The sequence below is a fragment of the Phyllobates terribilis genome, unplaced genomic scaffold (assembly GCF_046119375.1).
Source record: "Phyllobates terribilis strain yellow unplaced genomic scaffold, ASM4611937v1 Scaffold_8__6_contigs__length_399053987, whole genome shotgun sequence".
Classification (NCBI taxonomy): domain Eukaryota; kingdom Metazoa; phylum Chordata; class Amphibia; order Anura; family Dendrobatidae; genus Phyllobates; species Phyllobates terribilis.
The window spans coordinates 178,185,432-178,212,034 of record NW_027362768.1 but is presented as its reverse complement, the minus strand read 5'-3'; the positions used below and the strand labels follow the sequence as shown (position 1 = coordinate 178,212,034).

At 46.5% G+C, this 26,603-nt stretch overlaps 1 protein-coding gene across 1 annotated transcript; it reads left to right on the top strand.

Moving 5' to 3' along the window:
- The first annotated feature begins 7,225 nt into the window (after positions 1 to 7,225).
- Positions 7,226 to 24,996, top strand: CUNH1orf141 (chromosome unknown C1orf141 homolog). Its single transcript, XM_073642665.1, has 9 exons — positions 7,226 to 7,338; positions 8,737 to 8,823; positions 13,537 to 13,670; positions 14,523 to 14,614; positions 16,192 to 16,262; positions 16,380 to 16,506; positions 18,206 to 18,320; positions 19,903 to 20,014; positions 22,259 to 24,996. Exons 1-9 carry the CDS (start codon positions 7,309 to 7,311, stop codon positions 23,258 to 23,260), a joined length of 1,770 nt encoding a protein of 589 aa, XP_073498766.1. The 5' UTR covers positions 7,226 to 7,308; the 3' UTR covers positions 23,261 to 24,996.
- The last annotated feature ends 1,607 nt before the right edge of the window (positions 24,997 to 26,603 follow it).

Genomic DNA, 26,603 nt, shown 5'->3' with positions numbered 1-26,603 from the left:
TATGGGAGTCTCACCAATCTAAGGAAAAGTGTTACGGGTCCGGGTGGTGGAACCTCTGTGCCGCGGTGCTAGGAGGGACCCAGAGGGGCGTAACTAAGTATCAACCCGGACCGACCCTGGTCGGGCGGCAGCAAACGACATCGTAACCAGGGAGGGACCGAGCAGAGGGACCAGGTGCTACTCTGGGGACGACCTTGTAAGAGAGCAGGTGGCTCCCACAGGTCAGACAGCAGGGACTGACCGGTATAGCGGATGGACACAACAGGTAGGCAGCAGTCTCTGGGTTAGCTGACGGGTGGTCACGGTACGTGACGGAAGAAGTCTCTTGGCAAGCGGGTAGGTGGTCACGGCAAGTGACAGCGGGAGCCTCCAGGTAGGCTAGCAGGTGGTCACGGTAAGTGACGGCAAGCAGGCTGTAGTCTCTAGGCTGACAGGCAGGTGGTCACGGCATGTGACGGCAGAGCCTCCAGGTAGGCTAGCAGGTGGTCACGGCAAGTGACGGCAAGCAGGCTGTAGTCTCTAGGCTGACAGGCAGGTGGTCACGGCATGTGACGACAGAGCCTCCAGGTAGGCTAGCAGGTAACAGACGGGTAGCAGACGTGCACTCCCAGGTGAGCGGGTTTAGCAGGCACGACAGGTAGCAGGCAGGTAACTGGCAGGTGCTTCCTGGAACGAAGGTGGACTTGCCCATAGACAGACTGGCGGAAGACCGGAGGCAGACTGTCGGGCAGGAGGGAAGAGAAGCTGGCAGACAGGACCGGTAGTCAGGCTGGCAACGGGACCTGAGGGCTGAAGCAGAGGTAAGTATTCTGTGCAACAACTTTGCTCGAGCACCTCCATTTTGGAGCAGGTGCCTTATATATGGGAGGTCCTCCGGCTATTGGCCGGGGACTCCTTAGGACGGCGCGCGCGGTCCCTTTAAGAGAGGGGGAGCGCGCGCGCGCGCGCCCTAAGCACGGTGCCGGGGAAGGAGTGCGCGCCGGCAGCAGAGGGGAGAGGAGCGCTGGAGGATGCTGCGCCAGGTGCGGGAAGGTGAGAGGGACGGCGTCTCTGCCTTGCAGGGGGCAGAGACCCCGATGCTACAGTACCCCCCCCTTTAGGCCCCCTCTTTTTTAGGCCTGAAAGAAATTTTTCAAGGAGAAGCGGGGCGTTGATGTTCTCCCTGGGTTCCCAAGTTCTCTCCTCAGGACCAAACCCCTTCCAATCTACCAGAAAAAAAGGTCTTTCCTCTTACCCTCTTGGTGGCCATGGAGACGGAAGATATGGCGGATAAAGTCTTTAGCCAGCTCAGATGCAGACGGGAGACCAGGCAGGGGAATGAAGTGGGCCATTTTAGAAAAGCGGTCCGCGACCACCCAAATGACTGTACACCCGGCAGAAACAGGGAGATCGGTAATGAAGTCCAAAGCGATGTGTTGCCACGGGGCAACAGGTACGGGAAGCGGCAGGAGATGACCGGCTGGTAAGTGTCTGGGAACTTTGTTGCGGGCACAAGATAAACAGGCAGAGACGAAGTCTACCACATCCTTACGCAGGGTAGGCCACCAGTAATGCCGGGTAATGAGCAGGAAGGTCTTCTTTTGGCCAGTATGGCCAGCTAGTTTAGAAGAATGACCCCAGCGAAGAACCTTCTCACGGTCTGGAACTGCTACAAACGTCTTGCCGGGTGGAAGACGAGTCAAATCCAAGGGGGCCACATTCATCACCTTGGAGGGGTCGATGATGTGCATAGGCTCCTCCTCTTGATCGGAGGACAGTAAGGATCGGGACAAAGCATCAGCTTTGAGATTCTTGTCCGCCGGGCGGAAATGCAGCATGAAGTAGAAGCGGGCAAAAAACAAAGACCACAGGGCCTGACGCAGATTAAGTGTCTGGGCATTTTGGAGATATGCCAGATTTTTGTGATCTGTGTAAATGATCACTGGGTAAAGAGCCCCTTCAAGCAAGTAGCACCACTCCTCCAGTGCCAATTTGACGGCTAGCAATTCTCGGTCTCCTACGGAGTAGTTGTGCTCAGAAGAGGAGAAGATTTTGGAGAAGAAGCCGCAGGTTACCATTCTGCCGGAAGAAGATTTTTGGGTAAGTACTGCTCCGACTCCGGAAGAGGAGGCATCAACCTCCAGGTAGAATTGTTTATTGCAGTCTGGACGGTGCAGAACTGGGGCAGAGGAGAAGGCTTTCTTTAAGGAAAGGAAGGCCTCCTCGGCTTCGAGCGACCATACCTTGGGATTTGCCCCCTTGCGGGTGAGCGCAGATATGGGAGCAGTCCGGGACAAGAAGTGTGGAATGAAGAGATGATAGTAATTGGTGAAGCCCAGGAATCGCTGTATCGCCTTCAACCCCTCCGGACGGGACCACTTTAGGACAGCAGAGAGCTTCTCGGGATCCATTCGCAAGCCTGTCTGGGAGATAACATAGCCCAGGAATGGAAGAGAGGTCTGCTCGAAAAGGCACTTCTCGTATTTAGCATAGAGGTGGTTCTGCCTGAGTCTAAGCAGGACCTGACGAACATCCCTCCGGTGTGTGGGGAGATCCGGAGAGAAGACCAAGATATCGTCCAGGTATACCACCACGCAGGAGTAAAGAAGGTCACGGAAGATGTCATTGACCAGTTCTTGGAAGACGGCGGGAGCATTGCATAGACCGAAGGGCATCACACGGTACTCATAGTGTCCGTCCTGGGTATTAAATGCCGTCTTCCACTCGTCTCCTTGACGGATACGGACCAGGTTATACGCTCCACGTAGATCCAGCTTGGAAAAGATCCTGGCGCCTTTAAGGCGATCAAACAACTCGGAGATGAGCGGCAGGGGGTATTTATTTTTAACGGTGATCTGATTGAGTCCTCTATAGTCAATACAGGGGCGTAGCGAGCCATCCTTTTTTTTGACAAAGAAGAATCCGGCTCCAGCCGGGGCGGTAGACTTCCGGATGAACCCCCTAGCTAGATTCTCCTCTATGTACTCTGACATGGCCCGGGTTTCGGCCGCAGACAACGGATAAATACGCCCATGGGGTGGAGTGGCGCCAGGTACCAAGTCAATCGGGCAATCATATGGCCTATGAGGTGGTAATGTCTCTGCTTCCTTTTTACCGAAGACGTCTGCATAGGGCCAGTAAGGAGCCAGAAGACCGGGTAAATTAGCTGGAGTGGGTAGTGGACGAACCGGGCAAACCGGAACCTGGCAGGTCCTATGGCAGTCCGGACCCCACCGGAGTACTTCACTGGATTGCCAGTTCCACACGGGTTCATGCGCCTGGAGCCAAGGAAGGCCTAGCAATAGGGAGTGAGAGAGTCCTGGTAGCACATGGAAGAAGATCTTTTCAGAGTGCAGCATTCCCACCTGCAGGGTTATGGGTTCCGTGACAAGCAGGATGGTCACCAGTAGGAGTCTTCCATCCATGGAGGCGACAGACAATGGTTCAGCCAGAGATTTGGTGGGAATGCGGTATTTCTCTACTAGGGACTGGGAAATGAGATTTCCAGCAGCTCCAGAATCTAGCTGAGCGAGTTCACAGTGACGGTTCTCTCCCCAGGAGATAGAGACAGACAGAGTCAGGGATGGAGAGGGCTTACTTTTGTCTAGGACGACCTCTCCGAGCGGTCCTAGACACCGGAGTTTCCCGGTTTCTCCGGGCAGGAACGGATCAGGTGCTCCTTACTGCCACAATAGAAACAGGTCCCCTCGGCTCGGCGTGACTCTTGGCGAGATTTGACCATCTTGGTCGGGTTGATCTGCATGGGCTCGGGTGAGTGCACCCGGGAAGTGACAGATGAAGAGACAGGTCTCTGGAAAGTAGGAGCAAGGCGGGGAAAGCTCCTCTCACGGGTGGTCTCTTTTGTACGTTCCTGGAACAGGATGTCAATCCGGGTAGCTAGTGTCACCAAGTCATCCAGGGTGGTTGGAATGTCCCAACCGGCAAGTTCGTCTTTAATCCGACCGGAAAGGCCCTCCCAGAAGACGAACACCAAGGTCTCGTTATCCCAGGCAAGCTCAGAAGCGAGGGTACGGAACCGTATGGCATATTGGCCCATGGTGAGACTCCCTTGGCGGAGACGTAGCAGAGATGAGGCTGATGAGGTCTTTCGTTCAGGTTCATCGAAGACTTTCCGGAAAGCAGTGAGGAAAGCTGACAAGTTGGATACCAGGGGATCCCCTCTCTCCCACAGGGGATTTAGCCAAGCCAGTGCTTCTCCAGTGAGATGGGACATGATGAAGGCCACTTTGGCCCGGTCGGAGGTAAAATGATGTGCCAAGAGTTCAAAGTGCAGGGTGAACTGGTTAATGAAGCCTCGAGCCACGGCGGGGTCTCCACCAAAACGACGCGGTGCAGAAAGCCGGGGGCCAGGGCCGGGTACCATGGTATTGATGGGCAGCGGCGCTGCCTGGGCGTGAGTCGTGCGACTGGAGGCAGGTCTTGGTGGAGCAGTCAGTGTGTCCAGGCATTACGCAGGTGGTTCAGGATGGATTCCTGTTGGGATCTCTGACGGGAGACTTCGTGGAATAGGTCAGAGAGCGAGGGAGCTTGGGTGCCACCGGGTTCCATGGCCCGAGCAAACTGTTACGGGTCCGGGTGGTGGAAGCTCTGTGCCGCGGTGCAAGGAGGGACCCAGAGGGGCGTAACTAAGTATCAACCTGGACCGACCCTGGTCGGACGGTGGCAAACGACACCGTAACCAGGGAGGGACCGAGCAGAGGGACCAGGTGCTACTCTGGGGACGACCTTGTAAGAGAGCAGGTGGCTCCCACAGGTCAGACAGCAGGGACTGACCGGTATAGCGGATGGACACAACAGGTAGGCAGCAGTCTCTGGGTTAGCTGACGGGTGGTCACGGTACGTGACGGAAGAAGTCTCTTGGCAAGCGGGTAGATGGTCACGGCAAGAGACAGCGGGAGCCTCCAGGTAGGCTAGCAGGTGGTCACGGTAAGTGACGGCAAGCAGGCTGTAGTCTCTAGGCTGACAGGCATGTGGTCACGGCATGTGACGGCAGAGCCTCCAGGTAGGCTAGCAGGTGGTCACGGCAAGTGACGGCAAGCAGGCTGTAGTCTCTAGGCTGACAGGCAGGTGGTCACGGCATGTGACGGCAGAGCCTCCAGGTAGGCTAGCAGGTGTTCACGGCAAGTGACGGCAAGCAGGCTGTAGTCTCTAGGCTGACAGGCAGGTGGTCACGGCATGTGACGGCAGAGCCTCCAGGTAGGCTAGCAGGTGGTCACGGCAAGTGACGGCAAGCAGGCTGTAGTCTCTAGGCTGACAGGCAGGTGGTCACGGCATGTGACGGCAGAGCCTCCAGGTAGGCTAGCAGGTGGTCACGGCAAGTGACGGCAAGCAGGCTGTAGTCTCTAGGCTGACAGGCAGGTGGTCACGGCATGTGATGGCAGAGCCTCCAGGTAGGCTAGCAGGTAACAGGCGGGTAGCAGACGTGCACTCCCAGGTGAGCGGGTTTAGCAGGCACGATAGGTAGCAGGCAGGTAACTGGCAGGTGCTTCCTGGAACGAAGGTGGACTTGCCCATAGACAGACTGGCGGAAGACCGGAGGCAGACTGTCGGGCAGGAGGGAAGAGAAGCTGGCAGACAGGACCGGTAGTCAGGCTGGCAACGGGACCTGAGGGCTGAAGCAGAGGTAAGTATTCTGTGCAACAACTTTGCTCGGGTACCTCCATTTTGGAGGAGGTGCCTTACATATGGGAGGTCCTCCGGCTATTGGCCGGGGACTCCTTAGGACGGCGCTCGCGGTCCCTTCAAGAGAGGGGGAGCGCGCGCGCGCCCTAAGCACAGTGCCGGGGAAGGAGCGCGCGCCGGCAGCAGCGGGGAGAGGAGCGCTGGAGGACGCTGCGCCAGGAGCGGAAAGGTGAGAGGGACGGCGTCTCTGCCTAGCAGGGGGCAGAGACGCCGATGCTACAAAAAGGATTCTATAATTCTCTGTTGAGTGATGAGATGACGGCCAGCGATGTCTGAGCACAGTGCTTGGCTATCTTCAGTAGACCCACAGACTACGGGGTCAATTTATCAAGATAGGTCTATTAAACTCCAATCTTGTTGAAGGTGCACTGGAGTTAAATGCATCAAATTCACTAAAAGGCATCCATCTCCTTATGAATTTAGCGCCTGTTTCAGTTGTCGTAAACCAAAGTAAGAAATGTACTTTATTTTTTGACTGGAAAATATTTCTGTTATAATTTACACCAATTTTTCAGTAAGTTATGATGAATTTGACTGTTATGCTCGGCCGCGCTCCATGCCGCTAAGCATTGCCCAATTTTCAAAGTTGGAAGAGTCGACGTAAAAACAAGAAATATCGTAACATTTTTGTGTAAGTTGAGCAAAAAACATTCCAAAATGTCAAAATTTTTTACAGCAGATTTCGAGGGCAAATTGATAAATGGGCCCCAACGAATGGAGCGGAGGCACTCATATCTTGTGGATAGGTGATAATGTATTCAGATGGGAATAGCCCTTTAAAAAGAACCAGTCATCAGGTCAAAAGTGTCCAGTTTTTGCTCTTATTTTATGCCCCCTGCTCCCGAATATTCCAGTTTTTCTTTCTAAAAATCTGCCATACGGATCCACAGAACTGAGTGTTTTTATTTGGTGCTAATTTTTATGATTTGCCCAAGTGGGTGTTGCTTAAAGGGTAATTATTATGCAGACTTCCTACAGACACGCCCCCAAAGAATCCTCTGAGCCACACCCCAGACCATAAAAATTAGCACTAAATAAAAAGTCCCATATGTCTGGACCCTTGCGGAAAATTAAAAGAATAATAGAAAAAGTGGAATACTGAACACTCCAGACCCAATGACAGGTCAAGATGGGAATAGCCCTTTAAAAAGAACCAATCATCAAATCAAAAGGGTCTAGTTTTTACACTTCAGACCCAATGACAGGTCCTCCTTAAATGTTAAGAATTTTTAGAAATAAATAAAAACATTGATGAAAACTGCAGAGCTCTAAAGCAATGGTGCTAGTTCCATGAAAGCTGAGTAATGGCTACTGCACACTGGAAAACTGGCATAATTGTGTTATTGATCAAGTCTTGAATACTGATAATATGAAGTATTGACAATCCTGCCCAGCACACCATGTTTGCTTTGACAAGGCATTCTGGTATTTGCAGTTCACCAGACACCAGGACATAAATGGAGATAATCTGCAGAGATCAACTCATTATTATTCATATAGAGCTCCCTCTAATGGACAGTAAGGTGAAGTGCGTGTCGTGTCCATAGGAACCAGAAGGACGCACAGATCTGCTGATACTTTGTTGCAAAGCACAAGAGCTGGAAACAAGAGCAGCACTGGGCATGAATGCCAAGCACAGGGATCCAGACACACGGGGTAATGATGACCATCTCAGCACATGACTCATCTGCAGGCTCCACACTGTCTGCTATAATGTCTGCAAATGGTCTTACAATTCCTTCATGCAACAATATGCAGCCCATAACTCTCCAACTGCTGTGACACTGCCAGGGGATGATGGGACTTGTAGTTTTGCAACAGTTTGGAGAGCCACAGCTTGCAGATCATTACAGTAACTGCATTTATGGTACTGACTGAGGTGTCACCTGCACAATAATCCCCAATGACCCCGCTGCGATCCTTTGTCACTTGCTGCACATTGTCAGGCAGCAAACTTTTTATTATGGCGCCACTTGCTGGATTTTCCATCACCATTATGCAGCTTTCATGTAATCATTTCAGGGATCGGATATAATATGGGATAAAACTGGAAAATGGTCTTGATTCCTGGAGCCGCTGTTCACGGTTACATTGTAAAAAAAAATTATATTATTCATCTACTTGACAACCAATATGGAGGCTGTCGGGACTCGTCATGCAGCTTTCCTGGAAATATCCAGCTTAGATTAGGACTCCATGGAACACAAGCGGTTGAAATCTCTTAAATTGTAGGTTATGTTCACACGTTGAGTTTTTTTGCTGCATTTTTGTCAGTGTACATTTGTCTCTTGTTCATGCTGATAAAGTTTAATGCATAAAAAAAAAATAACCTAATTCAACTTCATCAGGCTTTGGCACCAAAAACGCAGCAAAACCTGATACCTGCATTTTTTTTGTTGAAACGCTGAAAGAAGTGACATGCTGCATTTTGCAAAAAACACAGCAAAACAGTCAGGAGAAAACAAACAATGTGTGTGCATGAGATTGCTGAAATCTCAGACTTTGCTGGTACTGTAAACCGCAGCTGAAAGTTTGCATGAAAAAAAAAACGTATCAAAAATGCAACATGTGAACATAGCCTTAGGCTGGATGGCAAATTTGGCTGCAACATAGATCGCTTTGTGTAGCTGCTACATGGCAGCAAAATGTAGGTGAATACGGTGACATTGTATCACAAATGCAAGAAGCAAGTCGCAATAATGCAACCAATTTTAACTTACTTTTTTTAACTTGCTTGTCTCACAATTTGACCCCATTCACCTGCATTTCTCTGCAAGGTAGCAGCTGCACTGATTGAGCTTGGACCGTGTGACCTGTGTTGTGGCCAAAGTAGCCGTCTAGACCCAGCTAAAAGGTGACGTCACTGGCAATCCCACCATGACCTGGAGTGATGCCTGGATACAACCATTCCCTCTGCGCCCCTTACACTGTCCGCCGCCAGAGCTCTGCTGTGGACCACTTGCCGTAATAATTATATTTTTCATTGATCTTATCATTGTATCATTTATATAGTCGGATCTATTTTAGATGTTTTTATCTCACTTCCATGTTTAGTTTAATGGAGAAATGGCTCAGAGGATTCTGCTCGGACTTGATGCGCTGGATAAATATTCACAAGAGATTATGGACAAACGTGCAAAGGTGAGTGATCGGCAATGATCTAGATTGTGAGCAGCTGCCAGACAAATGTATAATTACCCGGCGGCCATCTGCTGTCATAAAGGGGTTTCTGAGCAGGGAACGCCCCACCCCAATAACTATATGCCCTAGTAGTAATGTCTTTGTTAGTCCTCGTTCACACGTTCAGTATTTGTAAACCAAAATTATAATTGGGTGAAAAATGCAGAAGTGGTGACATGTTTCTATTATACTTTGTTCCACTCCTGGTTTTGGCTTACAGATACTGATATAAAATACTGACCGAAAATTAAATGTGTGAACCAGGCCATAGACCTCTCATTTTATCCTGCATTTAATAGACTTGCACAGGATAATCTGGAGAGACCAGAAGACTGAGTCTAAAAAGCTTGAGACTCTGCAAACTGTTTAGTGGTTTTCAAGGCTTCAACCATTGCAGATAAAATGTATATCGCTTTCTGATTGCCCAATTATCCAGAACATCTGACGGCTTTTTGCACCTGCGAGTTCATTACGATCAGGCGTCTATATTAGTTGGGCCCCTATTACTGTAAACTAAACCCAGGTGTCTCTCTGAGCCCATATGTTGTCTGCAAGAGTCAAAAGAAAAATGTAGGGCACAGATTTTATTCTGCAGAAATCCAGCGGTGACCCCGTTTCTGTGTGCAGAGCTGTTAACCGCAAGTCACATTCACAGATATTCTGAGTGATTTGTGAACTTGGCTTCGTGTTATGATAGTGTAATACTAGATTATGCAATAAATCCAGGAGGGCGGTGCATGCTGCAACTATAGAGAGCAACCAAGTGAAGGAAATAGATGGATTACTGGCAATTAGTGATGAGCGAGCACTAAAATGCTCGGGTGCTCGTTGCTCGGGTCGAGCACATTGGAATACTCGGGTGCTCGACCCGAGCAACGAGCCCAATGTAAGTCTATGGGAAACTCCAGCATTTTTCTGGTGGTCCCCCCCCCCCCCCGGCGGTCTGCAGAAGGTCAAAAATTGCCCAAATCGTGGGAACGGTGCTCAATTAAATGTCAGGCAGGCAGAATATATAGGCAGACAGGCAGGGTATATAGGAGGGTGCATGTAAAACATAGCAGGGCACTTGGAACACACTAGTGCCCTCAGATTTTCATGTACCCGTCTCTTTAAAATAGCCGGCCGGCAATTCATCAGCGGCATACACCGATACCCGACAATTTAGAACAGAAAGAATAGAGCATCACACATAGATTAGATAGATAGAAACATGTCAGTCACATATATAAGAAGTACAGTGACAGTGTTGGCTACTGTACTTGTTATTTAGTGTTAAAATAAAGGATTTATTTAAAAAAAAATTGGCGTGGGGGTCCCCGTAATTTTAGTCTCTAGCGGAGGTTAAGCAGACGGCTGGGGCAGATGTTTGAAGCCTGGGAAGGGGGTAATACCCACGAGCTTCCCAGGCTACTAATATCAGCCCCCAGCTGAATACCTAGCCTTTACTAGCTATTAAAATGGGGGGACCCCAAAAAAAAATGACGTGCGGTCCCCCCTATTTTAATAGCTAGCAAAGGCTAGGCAGACAGCTGGGGGCTGATATTAATAGCTCAGGAAGGGTGCCATGAATATTGGCCCCCTCCCAGGCTAGAAACACCAGCCGGCAGCTGCCCCAGAAATGGCGCATCCATAGGATGCGCCAATTCTGGCACTTAGCCTCGCTCTTCCCACTGCCCTGTAGCGGTGGCAGTGGGGTAATAGGGCTGGGGTTGATGTCAGCTTATAATGCCAGCTGACATCAAGCCCAGGTTAGTAATGGAGAGGCGTCTATAAGACATCCCCATTACTAACCCCATAGTCAAAGTTAAAAAAAAACACAAACACCCAGAATAAAGTCCTTTAATTGAAATAAACACACAATTCTTTATTGTTCTAAATTAAACCATACTTACCATCACGCCCATTACAGCTGAAGCCAACGATCTCCTGCAATAAAAATAAAATAATAAACCAACCTCATCCTTACCTTTCCATGGTTCCCAGGACGGCTCCAGCTCTGCTACATTCACATGACAGGCTGGATCACAGCTGAAAGCTGCCATCCAGCTTGCCATGCCGCAGACACTGAGAACCGTAGGCATGCTTGCGCTCCTCAGTGTCTGACTGTGACTGGTACCAGATGAGCCGAGTTCATGTCCAATGAACTCAGCTCACCTCATGCACGTCACTGACAGCGTGGGAGAATTCTCCTGCACATGCGGTGAGCGTGAGAGAATTCCTGGGAACCATGGAAAGGTAAGGATGAGGTTGGTTTATTATTTTATTTTTATTGCAGGAGATCGTTGGCTTCAGCTGGAATGGGCGTGATGGTAAGTATTGTTTAATTTAGAACATTAAAGAATTGTGTGTTTATTTCAATTAAAGGACTTTATTCTGGGTGTTTGTGTTTTTTTTTTTTAACTTTGACTATGGGGTTAGTAATGGGGGTGTCTTATAGACGCCTCTCCATTACTAACCTGGGCTTGATGTCAGCTGGCATTATAAGTTGACATCAACCCCAGCCGTATTACCCCACTGCCACTGCAACAGGGCAGTGGGAAGAGCGAGGCTAAGTGCCAGAATTGGCGCATCCTATGGATGCGCCATTTCTGGGGCGGCTGCCGGCTGGTGTTTCTAGCCTGGGAGGGGGCCAATATTCATGGCACCCTTCCTGGGCTATTAATATCAGCCCCCAGCTGTCTGCCTAGCCTTTGCTAGCTATTAAAATAGGGGGGACCCCACGTCATTTTTTTTTTGGGGTCCCCCATTTTAATAGCTGGTAAAGGCTAGGTATTCAGCTGGGGGCTGATATTAGTAGCCTGGGAAGCTCCGTGGGTATTACCCCCTTCCCAGGCTTCAAACATCTGCCCCAGCCGTCTGCTTAACCTCCTCTAGAGACTAAAATTACGGGGAACCCCACGCCAATTTTTTTTTTTTAATCTTTTATTTTAACACTAAATGACAAGTACAGTAATCAACACTATCACTGTACTTCTTATATATGTGACTGACATGTTTCTATCTATCTAATCTATGTGTGATGCTCTATTCTTTCTGTTCTAAATTGTCGGGTACCGGTGTATGCCGCTGATGAATTGCCGGCTTTTCATGTTTCACTGTGAGCACTGTTCCCATCGATTTGGGCAACCACTGTAATGCCACAACCACCATGGCTGTGACATTACAGTGAGTGGCAGACAATCCCTGCATGATTGGTGCTCTAAATAGTGCCAAACATGCAGGATGGGGACCCGAGCTCCCACCCGAGCATCTTGAAAGTACTCGGCGAGCTCCGAGCATCTCGAGTACTGAGATGCTCGGGCGAGTACCGAGCAGTGGCGAGCATGCTCGCTCATCACTACTGGCAATCTAATGTCTACAGGAGCCGGCAGCTACTCATCCCACAAAGACAGGGTATAGTCACATGTTGCAGTTATATTCAGTTTGTTGATGCAATTTGGCAAAAATACAGCCAAAATGTCAGAAAAAGCAGAATATAAAACCCAATATGTGAATATAGCCCCATACACTTAAGAAAAAATGCAGCAACACCTACCTCGTAGCATTTAATGCAGCACCCATAAATGCCACCAGAACGCCCACACTATGGTACATTAGAACAAGCTTCTCTGAGGCCGGCTGCTTCTCCGAGGCCGGCTGCTTCTCCGAGGCCGGCTGCTTCTCCGAGGCCGGCTGCTTCTCCGAGGCCGGCTGCTTCTCCGAGGCCGGCTGCTTCTCCGAGGCCGGCTGCTTCTCCGAGGCCGGCTGCTTCTCCGAGGCCGGCTGTTTCTCCGAGGCCGGCTGTTTCTCCGAGGCCGGCTGTTTCTCCGAGGCCGGCTGTTTCTCTGAGGCCGGCTGTTTCAGTGGAGCAGACAGTTTGTGGTATGGTGATGTCCAATCTGTGACTCTCCAGCTATTGTAAAACTACAATTCCCAGCATGATAGTTTTTGCAACACCATGGACTCCCAGGATGAGCATCATTGCTATAAAGCAATTCCTTGATTTTATCTAGTGGCGTACAGTACAGAAGGGAAATTAGATGATCAATTTTTGGGGTCTATGTACCCAGTTTACAGGATTTTAACTCTTTTTATTTTTAATTCCAAATTTTTTCCTATACTTTGCAATGTTAAACATATACAGGAAACGGACGTCAAAAAGAAATGACACACGAATGTCATCCCTGTGCTGTATGTGTTTTACACAGACCCACAGACTTGTATTGGCCCTTGTCATCAGTGCTGCTAGTAAAAAAAAAAAAAACAACTTGCATGTGTACAGATCCAACATCTTCAAGGAGTTTGTATGTTCTCCGTGGGTTTCCTTCAGGTTCTTAGGTTTCCTCCCACACTCCAAAGACAAACTGATAGGGAATGTAGATTGTGAGCCCCAATGGGGACAGTGATGATGATGTCTGTACAGCGCTGTGAAATTATAGAAGTGAGTAAAATAAATAAATACAATAATTGCCACATGTACTGCAAACATGTACATGAAGGGGGCTTATGTAGACCATTACGCTGGAGAGCAAAGATTCTAAAAGGATAGAAAGACCTGGCTGCTGTCTTCCAGAATAGCCCCACTCTGGTAGATGGGCAGTGTCTGGTTTTGCATCTCCAGCAGCCATGCACAAGATTTTGGGAGGAATTGTGACTTATGTGGTTGTAAATCATATTTCACCTGTTTTCTTCTAGAAATGCAGCCTGGGCTATCTGCAGAGGATCCCGCCTTTAAGAATCTCCCTGGCCTTAGATTGTGAGCCAAAGACTTGTGAGGACCCTGATGAAAAAACTAACAGAGAGAAGCCCCCATCAGCGAGATCTTCCAGGTGGGCATTAGTCAACATCTTACAAATCAGCCCTGGACTTTATTATACTTTTCATTCAGAGTTTGATTTATTTTAATAATACAAATGTATCAAGGACATCCTGAGCAAACCTCCCCTACAACCCTCAGCCTCTCACCGCTCTCCAGGCTCCCGCTTTTGTCCGGATGTGAATGTGACTTAGGCCACGGCCCCACTATCAGTATTTGGTCAGTATTCGGTCAGTATTTTTTCTCAGGAGTGGGAGACAAAACCAGGAGTGGGTGATAAATACAGAATTGGTAACTTGTTTCTATTATTCTCTTTCTCTGATTGTTCCTCACCTGGTTTTGGCTCCAACTCCTGAGAAAAAATACTGACCGAATACTGATAGTGGGGCCGTGGCCTTATGCCGCCAGTCACAGGGCATAGTAGTGATGATAGCATGTATGGCACACACCCGCTGAGTACAGACAGTGATTTGTTGTAGCAATCATTTGGTTGTACATGATGTTATCATTGGAAGTCAAGTAACCAAAAACACGTGCAAATCACCAAATTGGGGGCACGGTAGAAGCGGGTTTAAAAGCCGAGTTATGGTTAATTCTTCTTTTTTTTTTAATCAGAGGTGTTGCTATTGGGATATTTTTCCTAAATCTAGGACACTACTAAAAAAGTATAGCTGTCTGCAACTTCCACTAGGGGGAGCTGACTGCATACCCAGCTCATACATACATGCGTGTGTATGGAGCTCCCTCTAGTGGCAGTTGCATACTGAAGATAAGCATTTAATTCAACTGGCTGACGACTCCTCAATGGTGCAGAACATACTCTCAGAGCTAAACCTAAGGTGCTAATTTATGTTTTTCCCCCCAGATATCCAATTGACAACGATTTTGGAAAGGCAGTATATCTCCGACCCTTCACTGCACCTGCACGCTGCCCTGCGAATGATTACCGTAGCCAAGGTGCGTTCTTAATGCTGACATTTGTAGATTATCAGTGACAAAAAAAATATTTACAGGAATTGTTTGCTTTCTATACTCCCCATTACATGATAACTAATTACTGATGGTCCCGACAATGCGAACCCTCCAGCCATCCACTTTCTCCCGAGTAAAGTGGCATCTGAACAAAGGTTGCTCAGAGGGGCAGGTCATTGAAGTAGTAATGTCTCTTGGAGGTATTTCAATCAACATACATGTATAGACACAGTTATAATATATGTGATTGTTAGATGATTTCCTTGATATTTCTCTATAGCTGTCGTAGCTCCATTTTTTTTTAATACAGAGCTCCAAATCTCCTGCATATTTGCTGGTTTTCTTGACAAAAGGCCCACCTACCAAAAGCCTTTACCTCGCTGTGTGTGAAGATGAACTGACACTGGCCTGCTGCCATTTCTGAGCAAGCTCTGCATTGGTGTTGAACAGAGACAGTAGCTGAATCTAGGAGATGGTTCTGGCACTTGCTGGACTTTTCCTTGATGCCTTCTGTAATTGATCCACTGTCTTTGAAGTTCTTGATAATCCAATAAATGGTTGAGGTAGGGGCAATCTTACAAGGCAGCAATGTCCTTACCTGTAAAGCCCTTTAGATGCAAACCAATGATGACTGCATGTTTCAGTCTGGTCATATAATTCAAGCAGCATGAGTAGTATCAACTGCCTTGTTCCCGTCAACACTTTCTCTTGAGCAAATGAGAAAATCACTGATATTACGTAAGCAGGTTATTTTTTGGCAAAGCTGAAATTCAGTGGAAATGTTTGGAGGTTTTTTGTTAATTTTCTTGACATGGAATCACTTTGCAATTTTTTTGCAATTAATCTATTTGTCATAACAATTTAGAGTTGCAAACTGCCACTATAAAAACTGAATGAGCAAAATTTGTGTTTGTCTCAACTTTTGGCCACGACTGAAGGCTTCATTATCATGCCTTGACTGTTTCCACCACTAAGGGACACTCTATATAGAGATGAATATGTCTTGTATTGAAAGGAATTAAACACACTGATCGCCCTCTTGTGGGGAGAGCAGGAAGTGTGTTGGTAACAATTTGCATGGCGCCCGAATGTATGTATATGTATATTTGTTAGGGTTTAATAAAACAGCATTACATGTTACCATAAAAATGTATCTGGCACTGGTTCCTATAGACAGAAGCAGTGGTAGCAATTTATTTACAGCCATCCATTCAATTCGGGGTCTCATAGCAGTGGCGAGGTCTAATTCTGGCAGATATACCCCAGTATAAAGACATTGTAATGTCAGTGGTCCGCATTAGATTAAGTACGGGGGGGTGGGGGGGATACTTGGATCTGACAGGCTGCATTTCACCTTCCCAATCCTAAAGTTTGTCTTCAGATAAGCGGCGCCTGAGATACTTTGTAGCTGCTCTATTTAGGTAAATCAGGGAAGATTATAACCTTTGGCCCATTCTATAGTTACTCTGTGTATATGGATTGTTACTGTGTAGATAAGAGATGAAGCGTTGGGATATATCGTCCATTCTATATTATAATAGCAATGTATTCCCCATTTACAGGGAGGGAACTGAAGAAGTGTCCAAAGCCGAGATGTATCTCTGCAACCCGGAGGAGATGCTGGAGAAGTGAGGTGCGTGACCTGAGCCGCGTTCTTCAGGGTTAATCAGCGCATGGTGAAGGGTGACGCATTCTTAATAACTGATTTTTTTTATTTATTTATTTTTTTGCCATTTGTTTTTCCCTTTAGGTGGAATCTGTCCTGGACCTGGATACTCTGTGTCGTATGGTGCACACCGGCCCTGTCCTGTCCAGTCTGGGGGGAGCGTCATTAATTGCATCTCCTAGGGACGTAGTACAAGAATCCAAGGCAACAGGTTGGTGAAACTGTCAGCAGGACTACAGTATCTGCAGGCACTATAGAAATGCATGCTAGTGAAGATTAATGCCACTGCATGGCACTATTATGTGGGCACTGAATGATGCTGTTATATTGTCACTGTATACCACTGAATGTTATTGTGTGTACTGTATAGCACTATTATTTTGGGCACTGGATGATGGTATTATATGTTCCCTGTATAGCACTATTATTATGGGCACTAGATGATGGTATTATATGCTCCCTGTATAGCACTATTATTTTGGGCACTGGATGATGGTATTATATATTCCCTGTACAGCACTTTTTATGGGCACTGGATGATGGTATTATGTTTCGTGTATAGCACTGGATGATGGTATTATATGTTCCCTGTATAGCACTATTATTATGGGCACTAGATGATGGTATTATATGCTCCCTGTATAGCACTATTATTTTGGGCACTGGATGATGGTATTATATATTCCCTGTACAGCACTTTTTATGGGCACTGGATGATGGTATTATGTTTCGTGTATAGCACTGGATGATGGTATTATATGTTCCCTGTACAGCACTTATTATGGGCACTGGATTATGGTATTATATGTTCCCTGTACAGCACTTTTTATGGGCACTGGATGATGGTATTATATGTTTCGTGTATAGCACTGGATGATGGTATTATATGTTCCCTGTACAGCACTTATTATGGGCACTGGATTATGGTATTATATGTTCCCTGTATAGCACTATTATTATGGGCACTAGATGATGGTATTATATGTTCCCTGTATAACACTATTATTTTGGGCACTGGATGATGGTATTATATGTTCCCTGTACAGCACTTATTATGGGCACTGGATGATGGTATTATATGTTCCCTGTACAGCACTTATTATGGGCACTGGATGATGGTATTATATGTTCCCTGTATAACACTATTATTTTGGGCACTGGATGATGGTATTATATGTTCCCTGTACAGCACTTATTATGGGCACTGGATGATGGTATTATATGTTCCCTGTACAGCACTTATTATGGGCACTGGATGATGGTACTATATGTTCCCTGTACAGCACTTATTATGGGCACTGGATGATGGTACTATATGTTCCCTGTACAGCACTTATTATGGGCACTGGATGATGGTATTATATGTTCCCTGTATAACACTATTATGTGGGCACTGGATGATGCTAGTATATTTGCACTGTATAGCTATAATATTGTGAGCACTGAGTGATGCTTTTTTTATGCGCATTGATAGTACAGTTATATGGACATTTAATTGTAAGGGCTCATTCAGACGTCTATGCAGATCAGTCCAGGATCGGAGCACAATGCACGGACTGGCCACAGCTCTCTAGACCCAAGTGTGACAGCTCCATACATTTCTATCAGGCTGTCACACTTGGGTTGAAAGACCCATGGTCAGTCCATGCATTGTGATCCTATCTGACACTGATCTGCACGGACGTCTGAATGAGCCATAAGGTGCTATTATATGTGCAGTATAAAAACAATTATAACAATTGAGCTTTTCTTCCTCTTTCTGAAATATGGGGGAAAAAAAACTGCATTTTCCAGGGAACGTCACCAACATTGATCTGACACTGCACACTTTTATTCTACATACAACCTGGATAAATCAGTAAATGCTCCACATCTTGGATCTCAGACTCTTCAATTTTTTTGCATTACAGTAGAAAAATCAGACGTGCCCGTATGTGTGGATGATTTCAGACCGGAAAAGACATCAACAGATACATCTGGATGTAGCAGAGCACAAGACTTCACCGACCACAGTCCTCCCTCCAGGTGAAATAGATGATGAATTGCTCTTGTATTATAGAATAATAAGTTCCTGGAGCCACCAGAAGGGGGCAGCCTGCTATATAGAAAGTAACAAGTTTCACTTTTGTAACTTTTATTATGAAAACATGAACTTTAATTATAAATCGTATCAGTCACATGCATTCTCATTAGATTTAATAATGTGATCAAGACTATATTTTTATCTAATGTATTTCATATTTTAATTCCTTGCCAGAAGTGCGGATTTTACATGCGTTTTTCCTGCCAGGTAGAAGCATTTGTCAAGCGTTCTTCACATGCATTTCTGCATGCGGGTTGTCAAGCGCTTTCCAAGCGATTTTTAGCATCACTTGGAAAAGCGCTTGACAACTTGGTCACACTATATAAATCCATGCAAACGGAATGGATTTATATAGTGTAACCAAGTTAGTTAAAAAAAAGAATAAAAATGGTAAAAAAAAAACCCATTATACTCACCTTCTGATGGCCCCCGGTCTGCTTGGCGGCTCGCGATGGTCTAAACGGACCTTCCATGACGTCATTTAGTCATGTGACAGGTCACGTGACCGCCGACGTCAGCGGTGATCCATCACATGACTAAACGACATCATGGCAGGTCCTTTTCAACCATTGCGAGCCGCCGGGGAGACCGGGGGCCATCAGAAGGTGAGTATAATGTTTATTTTTTATTTTAAATTCTTTTTTTTACAGGTACCATGGTACCCGGGTCTGGATGAGAGTCTCCTCTCCTCCAGACCCGGGTATCACCCGCACATTGAAACGCTTAATATCCGCATGTGCACATGTAGTCATGCTGATATTAAGCGATTCAATGCAAGTCAATGGCGGCAATTACACTGCGTGTCTGCAAAATTAATGGACATGCTGCGGATTTTTCTGCAATGATAATCCGCAGCGGATTATCATTGGGGACCATGGGGCACGTATTACCAAGCGTTTTTTAAGCATTTTCACTGCGGAAATTCCGCGGCAAAAACGCTTGAAAAACGCATAGTGGGCACGCAGCCTAAAGATCTCTGATTGCTTTCAGCGAATAGGAAAATTCTTGCTTAGCTACAGAAGCTGAAAAACTGTCCTGATAATATCTAACTAAAACAGCTGCAGTGCTCGGTACAGTGTGTCAGGGCTAAACCATTGCAGAGGTTTTGAAACTCTGCATTTAAATAATAAAGTTTCGATTCACTGAAAATAACCAGATATCTTCAAAAATGGTAAAATGTAGAGCGTTGCTTAATTATTCCTTATACTATGATTAATTAAGCTTTACCTTAACATGAGCTCAGAAAAAAATCCTTAAAGGGGTTGTCCAGGCTTAGAAATCATTGCTGTCTTATTTGAAAAACAGCACCACCAATGTATACAGGTTGTGTCAGGTATTGCGGCTCAGCACCATTCACTTCAATAGGGCTGAGACGCAATACCATATATAACCTGCAGAAAAAGCTGGCGCGTTTATTTAGTCCTGGAAATCCCTTTAAGTCCAATCCGACCCCCACATCTTAGCTTGCCCAGAGTAGAACCCTGCTGAGTGTCACTTATTTTTGTCGTTTTTTTCCATTAATAGGGTGAACACCCAGAATACAGCCGCCATCTCCCTCTGCATAGAGGATGAAATGAAGAATCCTGACAATAAAGTTCTAACAGTGAGACAGAAGACAATTAGTGCCCATGTGCAGGTAAGGTGCTCACACACTGCGTTCTGGCACCTGATCGTTGGTCCCGTCAGGGCTTACATCCGAATCCCCTCACAATACAGGATTCGGACGTATACGTTGATGGGGCCATAAGCTATAATGGTGCCGACAGAGCGAATGTGCGCTCTAATATGTATCATTTTCGGGCGTGTACGACTACTGGAGGCGGACACTCAGGGGGCTTTCACATTGCGTTCTGGCACTCGTTCATTGACTTCCTCGGGGCTTACGCCCAACCAACCCCCCGGCAAAACAGAATTCGGGTATATACGCCTGACGGGGCTATTGACTATAATGGTGCCGACAGAGCGAAGGTGCGCTCTACCATACATCATTTTCGAGCGTGTACACCAGGGCCGACGTCAGCACCCGGGTAAGTCCACAGCAGGTCCTGTCTCTTCCGTGGCTGCTGCACTGTGACGTCTCAGGTCAGAGGGCGCGGTGACTTCTTTACACCACACTCTCTCCTGAGCCGTGACAGTGCAGAGTGGGAAGACGCCAGCGCGCGCGAGGAGTCCGGAGCAGCGGCAGCAGGTGAGGAGAAGTGAGGTGAGTATTTGATTTTTTTTTTTATTGTATGGAGGCATGGGGCATTATAGGGTGGGGTGGGGGGGGGGGTGACATCCTGCATGGGGCATTATAAGGGAGGGAGGGGTGATATCCTGCATGGGGCATTATAAGGGGGGGGTGACATCCTGCGTGGGGCATTATTAGGGAGGGAGGTGTGTGACTTCCTGCATGGGGCATTATAAGGGAGGGGGGGTGCGACATCCTGCATGGGGCATTATAAGGGAGGAGGGGGTGCGACATCCTGCATGGGGCATTATAAGGGGGGGTGACATCCTGCATGGGGCATTATATGGGGGGGGAACAGCCTGCGTGGGGCATTATGTGGGGGGAACAGCCTGCATGAGGCATTATGTGGGGGGAACAGCCTGCATGGAGCATTATATGGGGGCCAGTATCCTGCATGGAGCGTTATATTGGGGCCAGTATCCTGCATGGAGCGTTATATGGGGGCCAGTATCCTGTATGGAGCGTTATATGGGGGCCAGCATCCTGTATGGAGCATTTTATGGGGGCCAGTATTCTGTATGGAGCGATTCGCCGGTTTCTGTGCTATTGTAGAATTTACAATAGATATCACTCATGTAATGTAAGAAGTGAAATCTTTGGTCTTGTACTAATAAATATATATATATATATATATATATATGTATATATATACATATTTCTCTGCGGTATCTGTGCATCATGAATCGTGGTATGTGTTAAAGGGGCCTACTGAGCCTCTTTCGCCCAGGGCCCACAAAAACCTGTATCCGGCCCTGGTGTACACCTACTGGACTTGGACACTCAGGCGTAGTAGACTGTGTCTGGGTGTTTTGTTTCCAGTAGGCGAGCACACCTGAAAATGATGCATGGTAGAGCGCACATTCGCTCTGTCGGCACCATTATAGTCTATAGACCTGTCAACGCATATGTCGGAATCCCGTTTTTCAGGGGAGGGGGGGTTCGGACGCAAGCCCCAATGTGACCCACGAACGTGAGGATAAGCGCAATGTGAAAGCACTCTAACACTAGGTCGTTATCTCTTACCAATACTAAAATACATGGCATATCCTAAGCACGAATCTGCAACCTGCAGATCTCCACAACTACTACTCTCAGCATTCCCTGACAGTGTGGAGAGTTCAGAGAATGAAGGTGTAAATGTCAGGTCTCCTGTGTGAGGGCAGCAACGGATTGAGATAGATGCTGACCTTGAGCATAGAACGTTTTATGACTTGTTTCAGTGCGTAAAATCGGTGTAAATTCTGCCAGAGAAAGCCTGTGAGTCCTGCTTCCCCAACCCTCTCATAAAAAAACCTGTGAGTCCTGCTTCCCCCACCCACTTATACTGAAAGCCTGTGAGTCCCGCTTCCCCTCCGACTTATAAAGAAATCCTGAGAGTCCCGCTTCCCCTGCTCACTCACAGAGAAAGCCTGTGAGTCCCGCTTCCCCTGCTCACTCATAGAGAAAGCCTGTGATTCCTACTTCCCCTGTCCTTCCATAGAGAAAGCCTGTGAGTCCCGCTTCCTTCACCATAGAAAAAGCACAGAAAAGTATACATTCCATATCTCGGCATCTCACCCTTTCCTGTGCTACCCACACATTGGAGACCTGACACGTGCAAATCTCAATTAATAAAAAGCATATTATTACAATTAGTATTTTCCTTTGTAGAACGTCAGTGAAACCCACCCGATCATTTACAACAATCACACGAACAACTTGTCTGACTTCCAGAGGAACCTGATTATAAGATCCAGAACCTTCTCTCCAGCTGGAGCCAGCCCCCTCCTAAGAAACAGACAATTTGGATTACAGAGCGCCATGCTGAAGAAGAGTAAAAGCAGTAAAGTGTCATCATCTGATAACACCAAGGTCATCCTCTATTACTTATCAGCAGACGGAACACAGCAAAGGGTGAAAATGGCCAAAGACGGAAACGTCACCAAGCAGAAACAAGTAAACAGTTCTGAAACTAGGAAGAACTTTGTGCAAGACAGAAAATCAATACACATATCTCCTACTATTGAGCAGAAGGATAAGGAGCGTGGTGTAGGACCAGTCATAAATGGGATGAACCCTATGGCATCAGTGGATTGTGGACCTTCTCTCCATGCAAGTTCCCATCATGTGCCAAGGCTGTTTTATCCGAGCAGCACGAGAACCTCAAGTTCTCAGATCTCCAGACCCAGCAGTGTAAGGGAAATACACAACTGGAGCTACGTCTCCATCTCCAAACCATTATCTCCCCCAGTGATCCTAGAAGAACCTCTACAGAAGAAGACAGGTGGTAACGCATCTCCTGACATGGTGAAGGACGAGGTGATGCCAACATCCAGAGTGATGTTCATCACAAAGTCTGTGATATTAGAGAATAGAAATGGGAAACCTGGATGTTCTTCTGATGAAATACATTCTGGAGGAACATATTTGGAATGTGTAAGGTCCTCTGAGGGCACTACAGAAGAAACCAAGATGGAAGGTGGTGGGACCAGAGAGATAAAGGGTGAAATCGGTCAGATTCATCCTCCTCCATCAATTGAGCTGCTGGAAATTACCAACTCCGAAAAAGAATCCAGTGAGGAGCAAGTCCAGAAATCCCCTGCTATCCCCGTGCATCTCAATACAACCCCCATTATCAGTATCCCAACAGCAACTGTAGATAGTGCGGATTAATTCATATTATATCATGGGGGAGGGTAAATTAGATAATAACCAGTAAAGTTAGAGCTGACACCCCTCACCCCCAGCATCCTGATTATTGGGTTCATCATTAAATCTGCTTATTGAGTTAGGTTGTAAAATTTCTTTAATTCCAAAAATTCAATGTGGTCCAGAAAGTGCTGGATAATCAAATATTCTGATTATTGACTGGTTTTAAAAACTTTGAAAGGCACAAAATTTACAGAAATGACACTCAGTACATAACATTGGCACTCAAATGGTTCCATAATTGTTATTTTGGATCTCTTTCTGGATATTGCAGTTTTGTGCCATAAACAAACGCTGGATTATCGGATTTGTTGTTTTAGAAGATATTGGATTAAACGATGAAAGGCTGGGGAAGCAGGACTCACAGGCTCTCTCTATGGATGAGTAGGGGGAGCAGGACTCACAGACTCTCTCTATGAGTGTGCGAGGGAATCAGGACTCACAGGTTCTTTATCTGAGTGGGTGGGAGAAGCAGGATTCACACGGTATCTTTATGAGTGGGTGGCCGAAGCAGGACTCACAGGCTCTCTCTGTGGATGAGTAGGGGGAGCAGGACTCACAGGCTCTCTATGAGTGTGCGAGGGAATCAGGACTCACAGGTTCTTTATCTGAGTGGGTGGGAGAAGCAGGATTCACACGGTATCTTTATGAGTGGGTGGCCGAAGCAGGACTCACAGGCTGTCACTATGGATGAGTAGGGGAAGCAGGACTCACAGGCTCTTTATCTGAGTGGGTGGGAAATGCGGGACTCACAGGCTTTCTCAATAATTGGACGAATAAAGTAGGACTCACAGGCTCTTTTTTTGAGTGGGTGATAGATAGAAGCAGGACTCACAGGCTTTCTGTCTGTGTGAGCAGGGGGAAACAGGAGTCAGGTTTTCTCTGAGTAGGCGGGAGAAGCGGGACTCACAGGCTTTCTCTAAAAAATGAATAGGGGGAGCAGGACTCACAGGCTCTTTATCGGCGTGGGCTGGGGATACTGGACTCACAGACTTTCTCTATGAGTGAGCGGGGGGAAACGAGACTCAGGCTTTCTCTGTTAGTGGGCAGGAGAAGCAGCACTTGCAGGCTTTCTCTACAAATGGATTGAGCTTTCTCTCTCATATTATTTATTAGAGCGTTTCCCCTGCTCCAGTTTCATCCTCTGTAGTCTTTAAGCTCATCGTATAGGACCTCTTTAATCAGAAACATTACAATACTCCAACACATCAATTGATTGTATCAGGCTGAAATATATGATTGTGAATGCTCTTCTATGCAGTATATTGTCAGGCAATTTCCTGATAATGTCTGCTGGCCTCCACCACTAGGGGGAGCTTACTGCATATGTATTTATATCATACTCCCCCCTAGTGGTGGATGCAGCCAGACAGAATTTTAAAATTTAATGGGGGGGTGTCCAGGATTAGGAAAACATTACTGCTTTCTTCTATAAACATTGCAACACCTGATTAAAGTTTATGTCTGATACTGCCCATACAACTTGTGAAGAGGGATGGAGCTGTTTATGGAAGAAAAAGTCATTATGCTTTTCTAAATCCTGGACAACTCCTTTAATTTATGACTGTAGAGGGAAGCTTTATGCTGACACTTTTTACAGGGTTACATCCTCCTGCTGCTTGTATCGTGTTCACATTGATGCAGTTAATTATGTACTTTAGCTATTATAATAGATGTGAGGTCTGTAGTTTGGATGTATCATATGAGTTTATGTGGAGTTTTAAAGCCGAGCAAACTGCTATAAACACAGTGATGGCATATGTGCTCGTATACTGGTGCATTTTATTACTACGGTCCTTGTGCGCTTATGGGATGTGGAGGCCGTCATAAGTTATTAAAAGTTATTAAAAGAATATTCCCAGAATATCCACTGGCACGTTGGGGGTCCCACTGTTCACAAAAACCGAGGTCCTGACTTCCCTGTCTGGAGAGGTGGTTGTGCATACGTACAACTCCACTGACTGTCTATGGGACTGATGGAGAAAAGTCAGTCCTATAGACATTAAATTAATAATTGCAAACTTATTAGACTTATTGGATTGGTGGATGCAAACTGAACATGGAAAGATGATGGAGCGATTGCAAGCTGCTGATTGGGAACGTGCTGGGACTTCCTGCTGTGAACGAGGCAGATGGCGCTGATATGTGCAGTGTTTGGACACAGATCTCTTCCATTAGCTGCTGCAGAGAACACGGTGGAGTACTGGTAAAATAAAATCAGGAAACGTTACATAGGCATAAACTACTTTTCATCAATAATTTATATATGCAGGACTAGCATAAGCACCTGGAAAACCCGTGCAAGTGTCGAGATTTCCATTGGTGATGTCTGTCATACATGTGTGCGCAAGAGCCAAGCCCACCTTCTTAGAGCACCGGTGCAGGCTGTGCTACACATGTGGCATCTGATCTAAACTGCTGTGATCATTCAACTCTGATCTCAGCCTCTTAGATGCTGCTGTCAATAGGCTGCATTTAAGAGGTTGGAAATGGGGGTATATGACCCCCATTGACCCCTCCCCCCCCCTCCCGTGCAACATGATCACGGGGTGCCAATGAAGCCTATGGCCTGTACCTAGGCTTCATAAGAGATCGTGATTTTACAATAAACTGCTGTATTATAATAGCGCAATCAATCAACTAAGTGCAGTTTCAAATACCTTAAAGGTAAAATAAAAAAATTTAAAGAAAAAAAAATTCTATAAAAAAATATAAAAGTTTAGGTCCCACCACCTAACTTTTCTTGCAATATAAATAAAATGTAACAAATAAAATTAATACATTTGCTGTCTTGCCGGAGTAACTGTGTGAACTCCTAAAATCTAATATTTATTCCATACTGTAAAGGCAAAAGAAAAAAGAATGGCGTAATTGCTGTTTTTTTGCTGTTGTTCGCTTTCCCTCTCAAAAAGCAAATAAAAAGATCACTCAAAATGATAATAATCAATAAAAAAAAATAAAAAAAATTAACACCTGATACAATTTTCATTGCCAGAAAAAAAAATTGCTGCTGGAAGGCGAAGAGGAAACATGGAGAGTGAAGAGGGGCCCAGTGGGACTCGTTCCCCTAAGGGCCGGTATAAACTTGTAGCCCATCCTGTATACAGGAGGGTGGGGGAGGGTCAGTTTTTGCATTACAGCCTCTTTAATGTCTATAGAGCGGTGGATAATCTGGATAACATTGGTAATCGGACAGTTTTTAAGAAATGACTCTGAACTTCCCGACCACCTGCTGATGTCTGTCAGTCTGTTATTTTAATTAGGGTGAGAGCCTCAGACCTCATTCATCAGAGAGCAGATGGGTCAC

What these genes read in the sequence shown, in the direction of transcription:
- CUNH1orf141 (XM_073642665.1), top strand. Translation starts at nt 7,309, where the DNA reads ATGCCAAGCACAGGGATCCAGACACACGGG. An exon ending in TTATGGACAAACGTGCAAAG is followed by an intron (nt 8,824 to 13,536) that starts GTGAGTGATCGG and finishes GTTTTCTTCTAG; the next exon opens with AAATGCAGCCTGGGCTATCT. An exon ending in ACAAGAATCCAAGGCAACAG is followed by an intron (nt 16,507 to 18,205) that starts GTTGGTGAAACT and finishes TTTGCATTACAG; the next exon opens with TAGAAAAATCAGACGTGCCC.